Genomic DNA, 14,644 nt, shown 5'->3' with positions numbered 1-14,644 from the left:
AAATATTGTGAAATAAAAAAGTAGTTACATTTTGAAAAATAAATGGTAAGCCTGGGAATGAAAAGAAAACTCAAGGAAAAGCAAATTAGGAGTAACATGGAAATAATATCACTTGGCAAGTTGTGAGGTTAGAGGTAATATTAGAAGGTCCCAGGACAGTCTATTCATTTTTTGTTGTGTTTTTCACTCTTATTTACTTGTGTTTTCATCTTTTGCTAATATGGATACAAATCGTGCTTGATAATATACCATACAGGCAAAATCAGGCTGATAAATATTTTATCTTATTTAAACTATACAGTCCATTTCTGGTGGTATAAAAGAGCTGGAACTGCAGTTAGTGGTATTACTTTAAAAGAAAAATAAACAAAAGATGTGGCAAAAGGGAATTGAGCCCATAGAAGTGTAATAGGAGGCAAATGATTGTTTCCAGCGCTGAACAAGGAAGGCCTTCTGTGAAGGGTTTTATGTAATTTTGTTCAGCTGAACAAAGTGGAGAATACTTAACAAAATTGCCATTTTTAAAATCTCATTGTGAATACTCAGCATGCTGTGATCATACACTGTGTAATGGTGTTTGCAATGAATGAATTGCTGTAGATACTATAATATAAATAACTGTTTTGTGCATTAAGAAGCAGTTCTCTTCATGATGGTTTCTATCTCAGGAACACGCTGAAGACAGGACTTTAGAAAATAAAAGCATCAAAGTACTCTTTGAGTAATACCAGTCTGCTAAAGTGCCAAGATACTTTTAATATTTTTTAGTGGTATTACTTAGAAGTGAGTAATAAAATCAACTAAGTGATATTCGCTTTGGTCTTAGTCTATTTGTTATTTTTACAGTGATCAAAACTTACTCATTTTAAACAGTTCAACAGCATCAGCCAATAATTTTTAATGGCTTCAGTGACAGGGGGGCAGAGAAAGTTAATCACGAGAACAAAAGAACCTGGCTGTTACGGACTGCAGCACATTGACCTGGTGTGCTATGGATTTGGTGGAAGAAAGTAGCAGGAAACCCCAGAGCTAAACCACATATCGCTTTGGGTGATAGATGGACCTCTAGAAACACCTTTTTAACACTAGAGAAGATTCACGGTGAAGAAATGTCATACTGTACTGAATTCAATCAATCTTGATAAGCATTAAGAAGCAGTATCTTGTGTTAGTGCTCCTTTGACAGCTCATTGGGATCAATTTTCCTAGATACTCTTCCAATCACGTTGACCACAAACATATTGGTTCCAAAGTGTAGATGAAAATGGTAACTGGCTTCAATAAAAAGCACCTGAGAAAAGCAGGATCTAACCATTTTGAAAGAATTGTAACATGGGTAGAAAAATGTCTTAATATCCTACTTCTCTTACTGTCTTGCCTAGAAGTACCTCTGTTTTTCTTATGGAAAGACGGTCTCAGTCAGAAAACTGAAAAAAACTGGAAGAAAGTCTGATCCGAATTTTTCACCTGAATTCTCTCACTGTAATGGAAACTAAACGATGTAAGGGATTTATCGGAAGTTTCTCTTACTGCCAAAGCCTTTCCGAGTGACAAATGGCCCACTCACTTCACCCTCGGTTTCCATTATGAATAATTAAGTCTAATGAAAGATATCTACCCAAAAATCATGCTAACCTAATCTAATTATGTTGATATTCCAACATACATAAGAAGTAAAGTCCCAGTAATATTGCAGGGTGACCAAAAATATTGGATCTAGCATAGAGCCAAATTTGAGTGTTAAATCATAGAAAGCCAAGCTTTTTCACTACATATAGTGTATAGTTAAAGTAAAATGAACAATTCTTTAAAAATGTGTAATATTGTTACTTTTCTTACAGTAATTCAGATCTCTTGGTCCTCAAATTTAATGCTGAAAAATTTCTAGTTTTGGTCTGGATAATGACAAGTAAGAACCATGAACACCGCCCAGTATTTTGATAATGGCAGTTTTTGCACTATCTAGATGAATGAATTGAGATGAGGATAAATTTAAAAAAAAATTAATAAAAAGGAAAGAAGATTTTAGGAGTTTTCAGCAATTTTCACGAAAAAAAGTAAAGAAAAGGTTATGCAGTCCAAAAGTACAGATTTGGGGAGATTTCTTGATGAGAATTTGAGTCATCAATATTCTAGCCAAACTAAGCTCTTCTCTCTTAATTCTGAAGGGGTTTATTTCTTTAATTGTTCTTTGATTTTACTGCTTGGAGACTAGCCTGCTAATTTTATTCATAGCAGAGGTGTTATTAACCATACAACTGTGCCCATTGCCACAGGCAGTCTCAGTGCTCGCTCCTATCTCTTTGTTTTTGTTTTGTAGAAATGTAGTCCTTTGGCTGCTGTGGCAACTGTTTATTACATACATTTATAAAAGTACCTACTGATATCACTGTAGCATCTGGGTAGGCAGCTGTGACTCCCTTTCCCTTCCCTGCGCCGCTGTTGCTGCAGCACCCGCTCTGCTTGCTCTTCATTTCCTACATCTCAGAAGGGCAACAGGGAAGGAAAGAAACAAAATGAGTAACTGCTGTACTGTAATAAAATCCCTCTGCACCATTTTCCACTCCCTCCTCCTTTCTGGAGAAAGATGAAAAATAGCAGGATGTGGCGATGGCTGTTGATGAGAGAAAAAGAAAGGGGATGTTAGAGGGAGGGGGATCCCCATGTACCTGAGGGGAGGAAGGATCCACCATGATGAAGGAGCAATGAATTATCAACAAACAGAGAGGGGTGGGAGAGAAACAACCCTCACGCAGAAAATCGAAAGTACAGGTTCTATGAAGAAAAAATTGCAGGAACAAGGGAAGAGAAAGTGTGAAGGCTCGAGAGGTGGTGGATCAGGTGGGCTTCCAGAATGGAGAGGAGAGAGAACTAGGAGAAGAGCAGAAGAAATTCCACAGATCACCAGTGCTTCTGGCACTGTCTGTATCTGTTCCAAAGACACTCAGCAGTGGGAAAGCAGGGCTGAGAACTAGGGTTGCTCCTGGGACTGTGATGCCAATGCTCCTCAATGGCACTATTTTTGCATTTTGTTGAACGGGGCTGGGTTCTGAGTCACCTGGTGAGGTTACCATCAGCATAGCTCCTGCTGACATACTTCTTCCCAGCTGAGATTATCCAGCAACCACTTTGGCTTTCCCTTGTGTTAAAGAGTAGTTACGCTTTAAAAGTGGATACCAGCAAGATTCAGAGACCAAGAATGGAAAGGAAGGCGTTGAATCAGTCCTCATTTTCCACCAGAAACACACTGTGAGGTTATGCTACCTCCAGTCATAGATGCTGGGGAAGCATGTGACCCCTCATCAAGAAATACAAGTTAAATTAGAAAATAATAACGCTATTTTGACTATTCCATATGACTATTTGATAAACAAGGGAGATACCTTTTTTTTTTCCCTGACCTTCTGTATTTTCACTTTTTTGAGTTATTCTCTGGAAATTAAGTAAATTTGTATACAAATCCCAGCTCTGATAAAACTAAAAATCAACTGTCCTTTCATAACTTCTCCAGATAGGTTTTCATCTGGTATATCTCATAGATGCTGTTGTTTTCATACAACTGTTCTAATACATTATTTTAAATTTAAGATTTTATGATATTCTAAATGCAGGGAAAGTTTGGTATTTGTAATGCATTGTACTGGACCAGCAGTTTTTAGCAGCACTAATTTCAAGTGGCTGCCTACCTGAAACATGTTGAGGGAATACAAAATACTCAGTGCATTAGACATATTTAAAGCAAAATGAATTCAGTTATAGTAGCATTTAAAGTATTTTGCTACTAACTGTAACTGATGTGCATACATTTCACCTGCAAGTATGTACGTGGGAAGCAGTGGCAGAACTAAAATATATAAGGAGAGGCAAAGGAGAGTGAAATAAAAGGGAGACTGTTTTCCGTGTTCTGACTCCTTTGTCCTGAATTTCCTACACCCGTGCTGTTGTCATTTTGGAAGAGGAAGAAAGCTGGCTCCATGTCCACCCACCTCAGCTCTTCCAGTGAGCGAAGCCTCCCCAGCGGGTAAAACACCGTATTCTGTGGAGTGTTTCATCAGCTGTGGAGGAATAATGACAGCAGAGAGCTAGCTCTTGACAAGCCATTGATAACTTCAGGTCTCCAGGGCCTTTACGCTCAGCTTCACCTCCTCCGTCCTATGTTACAAATTCCACCTGGGAGGTGACGCTGGCAACGTGGGGAGTACCAGCTCCGGAGTCACACCGCATGCTTCTCACTGGACTCCTCCTTTGCCTCATCCCGTAGAGTCGCCAGGTTTCCGCATCAGGGCGCGTACTGGGAGGCTGTGCTGCTGGTCCGAGAGCCGACCTGTCCTTCTCTAACCACCTTATCCCTCTGGTTCAGCCACTTCTGCCTGGAGCTGCCACAGCCAGCGCTATTTCTGCCCTGCAGCTGCCTGATATAGCGGTAGGTGAGCAGCAGGCAGGACGCGTATGCTCTGGCCCTGGGTCAGTTGAGTTCAAGACAGATTTAGTCTGCCCTTTGCCGAGAGGGTGCACATCTCAGTCTGTCCTTCCAAAGATAACAGAACTTCAGGCGCTGAGATGTTTGGTTTGCTTTCTTTGAGATCTGTGGTTTGGTTGCCAGTAACATTAATAGAGCTGGAATATAAATCATACTGAATGTAAAACATTTGGGCTTCAGTGTGCCGGGCAGATATCCATGTAGAGAGAAAGGCAATTAAATCCTCTTGCATTATAAACCTTATAGAATAAGGCTCTGGCTGAGGTCTTGCACATATGGGAATTTTCTCTGGTGAAGCCTGATGAGTCGTCGTTCTGGTTGCCAATACTGTGGATAAATAAAAGGCTTAACAATTAGGAAAGAAGGAAAACAAAGATAATACACCTGTCAAACTTTTTTGTATTATTAATGCGCAAGTGAAAAAATGTTATGTTCGTGCATGCTGTTGCCCTTAATACCAGCTGTTGCCTGTGCGTATGGATCAGTATTTTACATCAGCTGAACAGCCTTACTGCCAGCAAGCACTCTTAATAGGCAACGCAGATAACAGCAGTCTTCCCACACTCCATACAATTCAAGCTATTCTTCAAATTAATAATAATACTTAATAAAGCTTCATCTCTCATTTGCAAAGAAAACCTTCAATTAATGTTAATCAGCATCCTCAGAGCGTGATCAGGCTGGGCTTGTAGCTGGACGTGCCGAAACAGTTCAACTGGCAGATGGAGTGTTTTCTGACTATTCTAATTAATGACTGCTCATTTCAAATGTTAATGCAATTAAATAAATAGGCAAAACAAATAAAAATAATATACGTTAGGAAAATGCAACTAACAGAGAGAGTTCTGATCAAAAAAGTGAGCCTCGCTCAAACCCAAAGGCCCGACCGTCCCCTCCCAGCTAAATAAGGCTTAAAAAAGACAGGGCTTGCTTTTGTTACTTGCTGTTTCCGACCATTTCTCTGGGATCAACATTTATATCACTTCCATTTTAACCTGCTGGCATCAACTGAGTCATTGCTTCTCCAAGTAGTAGAACATTTTTCTGCAGAAAATGGGAAAGGATTTCCTTCACGTATTAGGGGGCTTTTTTTCATGCAAGATTTAGACTGTCCCTGCTCCTTGCCTTTTCTATTTGAACTAATTGCCTGATTTTTTTAATTTTTTTTTTTTTTTTAAGGGCTTTACTTTCTGTGAACCTTGTATACCATAGCACTGATGTAGGACCGCATTCGTTTGGGCTTATAAAGAGTTCAATTAGCCCCTTAATGCCTAGTTCAGTCACAATTAAACCTTCCCTGTTGACTTGGGATTGGTCTTTCTAAAGGCAGTGGAGGTGTTTTTAATTATTCATTCTCTGGTTTGTTTCTTACAGCAGTCTCAGCTGTGCTTTATTATTCAAAGGTTAATGCAAACTGAGAACTGGGTAAATTAAATTTGTTTGGCAGCTAGCAACCTGATGTATTATAGACACTGTGAAATATGGATGGCAACACTTCTGCTATTGTGACACTTAGAAAGCCAGATTTTATCTTTAAAACAATTGCTAGTTTTGTTACTATGGCTGATAGAAAATGAACGTTCCATAATGTTATAGTCTCTGTAACCCATTTTTGTTAAGAAAGCACGTAGTTTAGAAAGCCAAGAAGCATTAACAGCTATTATAGAAAATTGATGTAGGTACCATGACTAATGAAGTACACCGCGCAGTACCAAGTCACGCAGTTGTATGCAGGGAATCATGCAGTCAGAAGTTTTAATGAAGGGAGCCCAAGGAATTTCAGGTGAAAGAGGGTTTTATTAACTTTCAGTGAACAAAATGAATAGTTGAGCAGTGAACATGACAGGATGTCGTATAATAATTGTATGCCTTGGGTACATTGTGAGGCATGGAGCATAGCCAAGAGCTTTCATCTGTTCTACACACAGGGCTATTTCACAAACCCCTGCATACTGTGGAAATCTTTATTGCAAACATAACAAGAATCGTTTCACAAGAAATGCCTTAAGACAATACCACGTTACTTCTTTGAAATATCTACCAGCACTGCTTTCCTCCGAAAAATATTAATCGGGTATCTAGAAGTCACCATCCCAATTGATCCTAGTTAAAATTCAGGTCCTGTATCAGTGACTGGTATCTGCAGGATGTGAACCGAAAAAGAAGTCTTCATATTCCTTAAGAGGCCACCCTGAGTGAAATATGTGTTTCTATGGACAAGCATGATGTTGTATGAAAGGAGGCTGTGTTGGCTTTTGGAAGAGTTATGCCCAAGAACTTTTATTAGTTTTTAATTTGATTTTGTCAGGAATTGACCGTGTAGGTGAGAGATTTTTCTTGTTTCACATACAGGATTATGTTTTGTACACTTTAAATATTGTTTCGGTACTGTGTTTTTAGATGAGGATTTTGAATTAACATAATCCAACAGTTTAACCTGCTTCCTGTTTATAATATTTTTAAGAGAGGGTGACGATTGCAGAGTAAAGCAGCCTTCTGTACTAGTGACTGGAGACCTTAGGTTAGTAACTTAGAAAGTGCAGCTGCAAGGTCATTTGCACCCTGCTCAGTCTTTAGTACAGCCTGTGCTGTATAATAATGTGTGTAATTACACTGCTACTGACTGATGAGGTAGGTGGATGAGGAGGTAGGTGAAAATAGGATGGCTTGTGAAGCAAGACAGTGACAAGACATCTCAGCAAAGTCTCTGTATCCTTGTACTGTAAATACTTTACATCTGCCCACTAAAATATTTGAGATAAGAGAGGCAGGAATTTTTCTGTGCGTATTTGAATAATTTATAATGTGAGTTTAATACTTCTTCCTGACTGAATATATCACTTTACTGACAGAGCTTAGGACACCAGTTACATGTTTTATCCAGGACTAATTTAATACATGTGATGATACACAATTTTACCTTGTAGTGTTACTGCAAAACCAGCAGTACTACTAGTAGAGTGTTACTGATGCAGTATATTCTTGATTGTACGTGGTTGTTATGTTATATTTTTGTTTTCTATTTTAGTGCTGGACCCAAAGGAGACAACATTTATGAATGGAGGTCAACTATACTGGGGCCTCCAGGGTCTGTATATGAAGGTGGAGTTTTCTTCCTTGACATTACCTTTTCACCGGACTATCCTTTTAAACCACCTAAGGTTAGTAGGAGGATATTAAAAATCTGATAGGAGTCCTCTCCTTGTGCTATTTTTTTATATGTATGTTGGTATATCATTGTAGGATGAAATATAAAATTTTCAAAGCAATAATGAATATTTAAACTAAGTATTTTGATGGAAAGAATTTTAATAACTGCCTAAAATTTGCCTGCATGTTGCCAGTATAGCTAGATGGATATGGATTTATTTAGCAAATGGTTGCATATTTGTTTGATTTGGATTTGTTTCTAATATGAAAGCATTTATATTTGACTTGCACCCTTTATAAGCAGCTGAAGATACTTAATCTTTCCTGTTGACCCATATCATTCACCAGGGGTCTGTGGCAGTCTGACAAAAATATGCACCTTTTGCACTACCCCATATAAATTACTTCTGCAGATGCAAGATACGCTATTGTTCATGAAGTTATAAGTAATTGCTTTACATCAGTTTTCTGGAAGAATGTGGAAATACGGCAGAAAAGGCAAGAAACTGGAGTGAAAGAGATTTACAGAATTCCTTACGGATTCATTTTCTAATGCTGTCAATAATGACACCAACCACAAACATGGAACTCTACCAGTAACATGAAGGTGGGAGATCATTGCCATGATCGAGTAGGCTCGGAATGTCAAACAGGAAAAATCTAGTGATTATGAAGACTGGAAAAACTGAACTGGGATGAAATGCGGTAGTGCAGAGTGTCATCGATAACCAGTAGTAATAATCTCTGAGGGAGGGTGTCAAAATGGGTCTTTATTGGGTGATCACAGGATTATTAGAAACCACCCGTCTCATGCATCTATAAAAAAGGCAAACACACTCCTAAGATGCATCTTCTGGCATTGCCTGTAGAGATAAAGAATTCCCAGTGTCATATATAAGATACTTGTAAGACCTTATCTGGAAGACTGAGTGCAATTCTTGCACACGTGTTCACTAACAGGAACAGAAACTGGGAAAATTTACCCCGCAGGGCTGTTAATAGAATGAAATAACTTGATGGGCCTGTCTTTTATGAAACAAAGTGAAAAGAGGTAAATTGTTCACCTTGCCAGTGTGAAGAGTGAGGGTCTGGAACATCTCCCTGGGAGGACCTATGGGAGCAAAAATCTTTACCTTCTTTTTGACACATTTGTGAAAGGGTTGGTATGCCACGTTGGTTTATAATAGAAGGGTATTGTATTAGAAGAGAAAGTAGCTGATTCCTGTTTGATTACCATGTGTACACTATTGAAAGAGAAGTGTTTATAAACAGGATTTTGATGCCACAGCAGTAATGTTTATAGTAGTTAACATTGATATTATCACGAAAAGTTTTAAAAAAGAATGAGAGATGGGAATTCAAAGTACTTGTCATTCTGTTAATTGGACTTTCCCAGCCAGTGACCTAGACATGGGTCAGTATAGCAGTATTAGAAGTGGTCTAACTTTGTTTCCCACTTCTAGTGTTCCAGTTTAGGGAAGCTTTGAGGTCACTGACAAGTCTTACAGGGGTTATACACTTTGCTGACTGCACATTTTCTAATTTAGATCACTGTGATTACACAGTGAAGAAGGAATTTCTTCAGTTTTTTCTCCTTCAGTTAGTTAAAGCTTTAGGCACATGGAGCTTGGGTGATGCCTTGTTCTTCCTGCCTCCCTCCCAACCCAGGCCAGTCCAGACTTCTTACTTGCTATACAAGGTCCATCTTGACAGGCTCCTTTTGTTTGCTTCTTTGCTGGGCTTTGTCTGTTTGTAGTAGTTGCAATGCAAGGGTTACATTCAGTCCCCTAGCACATGAAAATTATATTCCTTAGGGGATATTGGCATATCTACTAAATGAATTTATTGAGTATAAAATAGAGCTTGAATTTCTCTCAGAGATCCAAACCTAGTATGTAAAGAACTAGATCCGAAAGACAAGTGAGAGGGATATCTTTTGTCATTCTCTCTGTTGAATCTGTTGAGTCTTGAGGCAATATATGCAATAGGCATCCTTTAAAAATAGAAGGTGAAGGTCCAGTTTGCTGTTTCACCATGAGGTTAAGACATTTTCAATCCAACTGTATTATTTTAAGACATGAGTAATGCAGCTGTGCATTGCTTATTAATGAAATATCAAGCAAAGAGGTGGCTCTTGTCCTGCTTTGTAATAGATTTTTTTGTCTGCCTTTATCTTGATGCCAGTTGTCATTGTAAGAAATGTGCGCATATAAATCATATGAAAATGTACTGCTTGATAAAGGACGAGAGAGTTGATGGTGCCATATTGTATTACTAAAAGGCCAGTATTTATGATGAGGGAAATTGTTATCTGTAAGAAAGTAATGAGTACATGTGCACAGGGGTCTAATGTCAGATATAACTATGTCTCTAGCATATTTTGTACACATGAATTCTTACTCTATTCGCTTCAGTCACTGCTGTAAATGACCCCTATTCTCAGTCCTGCTGTAGGATCTCTCAAACTGTTGCTATTTCATTACACCCATTTTCTAGACCCTATGAAACTGATTCATAGGTAAAATAGTTTGGGAAATCCCTTGAATAAAGCAGCATGGGAAGATGACTGCTTGTCATAAGGCAGTGGCTGCCAGTCAGTATTGTTGGGAAACAGTCATTAAATATGTGCTCCACACGCTTATTTCTAGCCAAAGAAAGGCAGTGAGTATGTGGAACGTAACGTACGGCCTCACGGTACGGTGCTATCTCTGTCACTGGGTGTTGACATCTCTTCTGCTTCACCACAGGATTTGGGCTATTTGGTGCTGTTCTCAAAATCATGGGTCCTAGGATTATGGGAATAGATCATCTTAGATTTTTTTCTCTAAGTATAGTCCCACTTCTTATGGCTCTATCATCTTAAAAAATCTAGAGAGAAAGTGCAAGACTGTGGAATGTACTGAGAAAGACATAAAATGTATTCCTGAGTGTGGGCAAGATTACCTCCCTGTAAGTACGTAGCAGAAAGGGTTTAATTCACATTTCTCGCTATGATTGAATTCATACATTCCTCCTGAGATTTCTGTGGGCCATTTTCATCCCTCTTTTACTATGAAGTAAGGAAACATTTAAATAAGTACTGTCAAAATTGATCTTCCAAAAATGTGACCACAAAAGACCTGGGAAGAAACAGAAACTGTATTTCCCAGATGCAATTACTTGACCCAGCCTGAGGTTCCAAAGGCAAATGCCCATGTCACATAACATAGTTACTGTTAAAGGGCCTAATCCAAAGTGTATTAAAATCTGCAGAAAGATTTCCACAATCCCTTTTCCATATCTATTCTCAGATGTCGTGCACTCTGTTATCATGCATGTGTATGTTGTATATGGATGTTGGGAAGGGTAAAACAATTTTTTAAATGAGAAAAATAATTTGAAAGTGGACCCTGGTTAAATGTCTTTTATTTTTATTATAATTAAAATAATTTTGTGGTGTAGCCATTGTTTGGTTTGTATTATACAAATTTCTCAGTATTTTCTAAAGAGTCCAGATTCTTTCTGTAAACATTGTTGATGCCTATTCTGATCATTGGGCACCCTGCTGCATATTGGAAAACATTAATTTAAATAAAATTAAGCATCTGAGAGTACATTTGCACACGAAGAAAAGATTTTTAACCTATATGTTTTTAACAAATGTAATTTTCATTTGTTCTTCTAGATAGTTAACCCGCTTTCCCAGCTTGTCTTTATCACGTAAAAGAAACCGAATTACTCACTCTTTCAGGTTTTGTTTAAACAAAGAAAAAGCATCTATCCAAAACTTTAATTCTTACGTATTTCTTCGGTTTTGACACCTTTGTAGCCTTCAACATCACATCCTTTTAAGATTTTAAAGATTTATCTCTGTTCTTTACATCCTCTAATTATACTGTGTGGTCCAGTTCACGTTCCTAGTTTTGTGTACCCAAGCGTCACTGCCAGCAGGTTTCCCTTCCAGTCTGCACCAACCAGGCTTTCCCCTACAGGTCCATAGTTTTCTTTTTGTCTGTCCTTACCTGTCAGTGTCTCTCTAAAGTTAGGCCATAAGAATAATATCAAATTAAGGCATTCTTCACCAAAATGGACTATACCATGTGGTAAGTCAGAGTATAATTTGCTCTCACAATATTCATTTTTTTCCCCTTTGAAGACAGTCTATTTCAGTCTTCCAGCTTTGTCTCATGCCTTGAGACTGGACTCCAGATTTTCCAAGCCGGAGGTCACTGACCCTTTCAGCTCTGCTTTCCATTTAAATCAATGGCATTTGGCTTCTCTCACAACTGCAGCACACTCATGCAGAGGAGACAGTTGCTCTTCCCCAAAAAGTTTCTCTGTTGCAGCCTGAATAGGAGGGATGGAGGTCCATCCCAGCCTAACTCCAATTTATCTCTACAACCAGAGAAGAGGATTTTTAGAACAGCTCATCTGAGAACTGACAAATTAGCTTTGGCTTTCTGGGAGGCTCTAATCAATTAAAAATATTTCCTCGCCTCCACTGTATGGAAGCTTCTGTAGCACTGCGGAAATGAGCTGAGCACCCAGTTGGCTGAGTCAGCAAGAAAGCGGGCAGCCTGCAGAATCGCCGTTCTCTTTTTAGCTGCATCCTAAGCATCACATCGGTTTTATGAGATGCCAGGCAGGAGGAGGGTATGGAACAGAAAAAGCGAGGCATAGATGTGGATGTGATCTCACCTTCTGCTAAAGGCCAGATGCTGCTGAGGCTTCAGTCTTGGTCACAAGGTGAGGTTTCACTTCAGCCCAAAAATACAGCATCTCCCTTGTAGTGCAGTGGGCTGAAAAACAGACAAAGCTGTGCCCTCTTCAGAGCAACCACTTAAAGAAATGAATAAAAATACTTAGATGGCCTGCCAAGGAAATAACCTTACATTTCACCAGTGCCTTAATGACCCCTCAACCTTTTTCAGAAATACCTTTGAGATTTCTTTTTCCTGCTAACTATCTTCCTTTCATCCTTAATGGATTCAGGCAGTTCGCCCTTTGGCTTTAACAAAGGAAAGCTCTCTCTCTTGCTCTGTCTCTTTCTTTGGGGTATTGAATGGGATATATAGCTATGCATAGATAGATGTCTCTTATGGGTGTGTGGGGGGTGTATCTGTGGGTGTACGTATGTGTGTGTGTGTATATATATATACGCATACACACATGGGTATATGAATAGGGAGTATCACATCTTTTAGTCAGCCTGATCTGACAGGAAGAATTTCAGCTCAATTTCTGTCCTCAGTCCACATGAGAAATTGGTGAATTCCCCAAGTATACAAACTTTTGATCTGAGATCCTTTAAAGTTTAGTCATCACAACAAATTAACACTGCATCATTATGTACACTATACTTATGGAAGGAAAGGCAATAATTTCGTTATCCGGCATACTGTCCCTCTGGAGCAGGAAGCCTTGACAAATCACGAAGCTGTACCAGGGTCTTTCATACAGGTGTTTGTAGAAAAATGAATGCTCTTCAAGAGAACTTCCCTCCCAGGAATTGTCGCTGCAGTGGTGTCTGCGTTTTCATCAAGAATAATCTTTATTAATAACTTCTACTCTCATATTTGACTGCGTTCAGTCTATTACAGTGTCAATTCAATTTAGCTGTTGCTGATACAATATGGATATATCTATCATTATCCTAGTACTCTGCTAGCTTTATTTTTTAATTTGAGTGATTTATAAAATCTCTTAATCCCAACTCTACAATTAATCTTGCTAGGGACTTTAATCTCAGCTGACTGAAAAATGGTTCACAGGACTTGAAAGCTGCAATATGCTAAATCACCTCTAAATCAAAATTAAAATAACAGAAAACTCTATTTCCTCCGTGTAAATCTCCTATGTCTATCGACTGACTGAAAAATTGTTCTCAGCATTTGAAAGCTTAGCTGTTTTAAATCAACTGTTGGACTGCAAGGAGGGTCTTTTTCCTTTGTTTATAGAATCCGGTCTTAATGGCAATATTAAACATGTCTTCCTTTTTTTATATGTAATTGTCATATAGCACTAATCTCTATGCACCGAATATCATTATGTGGAATCCTTCTCCTGTGGTAGAAACTCTCTACCTATTTCATAAGTTCAGCCTCATTTACGAGGGGCAATTCTTTTTGTTCCTGGCTTCTACTCTACTTTTGCATACTTATGTATATGTGATTGGCTGTTAAGGACATTTTTATCTGCAGTGTAATTGAAAAACAGCGCTTACAAGAGTAGATGAGAAAAAAATAAGCATTCCTTAGTATTTCTAACCTAAATTGTATTTCTAACCTAAATTGTTAAGATGAACCTTACAAGGCAGACCCACACTTTAACTTGCATATATCAGTATTAACACAATTTACATTTGAAGCTCTCAAACTTGGAATAACCTTACGTACAGCCTATTTGATCATTGTTATGATCAACGATCATAACCTCTGCAACCCTGGTGCAGGCAGGGCTTCAATCCACCTTCTCTTGCCAACCCCCACCCCCGCCGATATTGCCATTGTATGACCAGCCTTCAGATGCAATGGTCTCCTATCACTGTTATCCCTTACGTTCATTTGCCTCATCATACTTCTCTCGTAGCCTCTGTCACATCGCATTAGTTCTCAGTGCCGTGCTGTGCTGCTCACAGCTTTTCTCAGCTGCCTCCTGTCCTCCCCATCCTCCTCCTCCTGGTCATCCGGTGGTCCCTCGCCTGGAGCGTCCCCCGACCGCTGCCTCCCCCGGCCCCTTTGCAGTGCCTCCATGCTCCCTTGTTCTTCACCCAGCCTTGCTATTTACATCTTCTTGCTGAGAGCAGCCCGTGGATCCTTCATCCATGACAATAAACGGAGTTGGTGGGCTTTCCCAGCGAGCGAAGACTTTGGGTGGCTGCACACAGAAATCAGATGCACGGGAGTCTTCTTCTCCTTGAGAAGGAGAAATGGACAACCTACCACCAGCAGACTGTTGTCAGAGCTAGCAGTATCAACCCGTGTCCTGCTCTTCTCAGAGCGGCTGTTCCCAGGCATGCCACCTGCAGCGTGCGGT

General features: G+C 39.3%; 1 protein-coding gene across 1 annotated transcript in view; it reads left to right on the top strand.

The window, feature by feature from the left end:
• LOC104636205 (ubiquitin-conjugating enzyme E2 E2) overlaps positions 1 to 14,644 on the top strand; it is a 215,183-nt gene that overhangs the window by 167,902 nt on the left and 32,637 nt on the right. Inside the window, exon 4 of the mRNA XM_075745841.1 lies at positions 7,509 to 7,641. Coding sequence (XP_075601956.1) covers positions 7,509 to 7,641 — 133 coding nt within the window. The remainder of the gene's footprint in view (positions 1 to 7,508; positions 7,642 to 14,644) is intronic.

This window comes from Balearica regulorum, chromosome 2 (genome assembly GCF_011004875.1).
Source record: "Balearica regulorum gibbericeps isolate bBalReg1 chromosome 2, bBalReg1.pri, whole genome shotgun sequence".
NCBI lineage: Eukaryota > Metazoa > Chordata > Aves > Gruiformes > Gruidae > Balearica > Balearica regulorum.
Note: the sequence above shows the minus strand (reverse complement) of the source record. Positions and strands in the feature narration are given on the sequence as shown.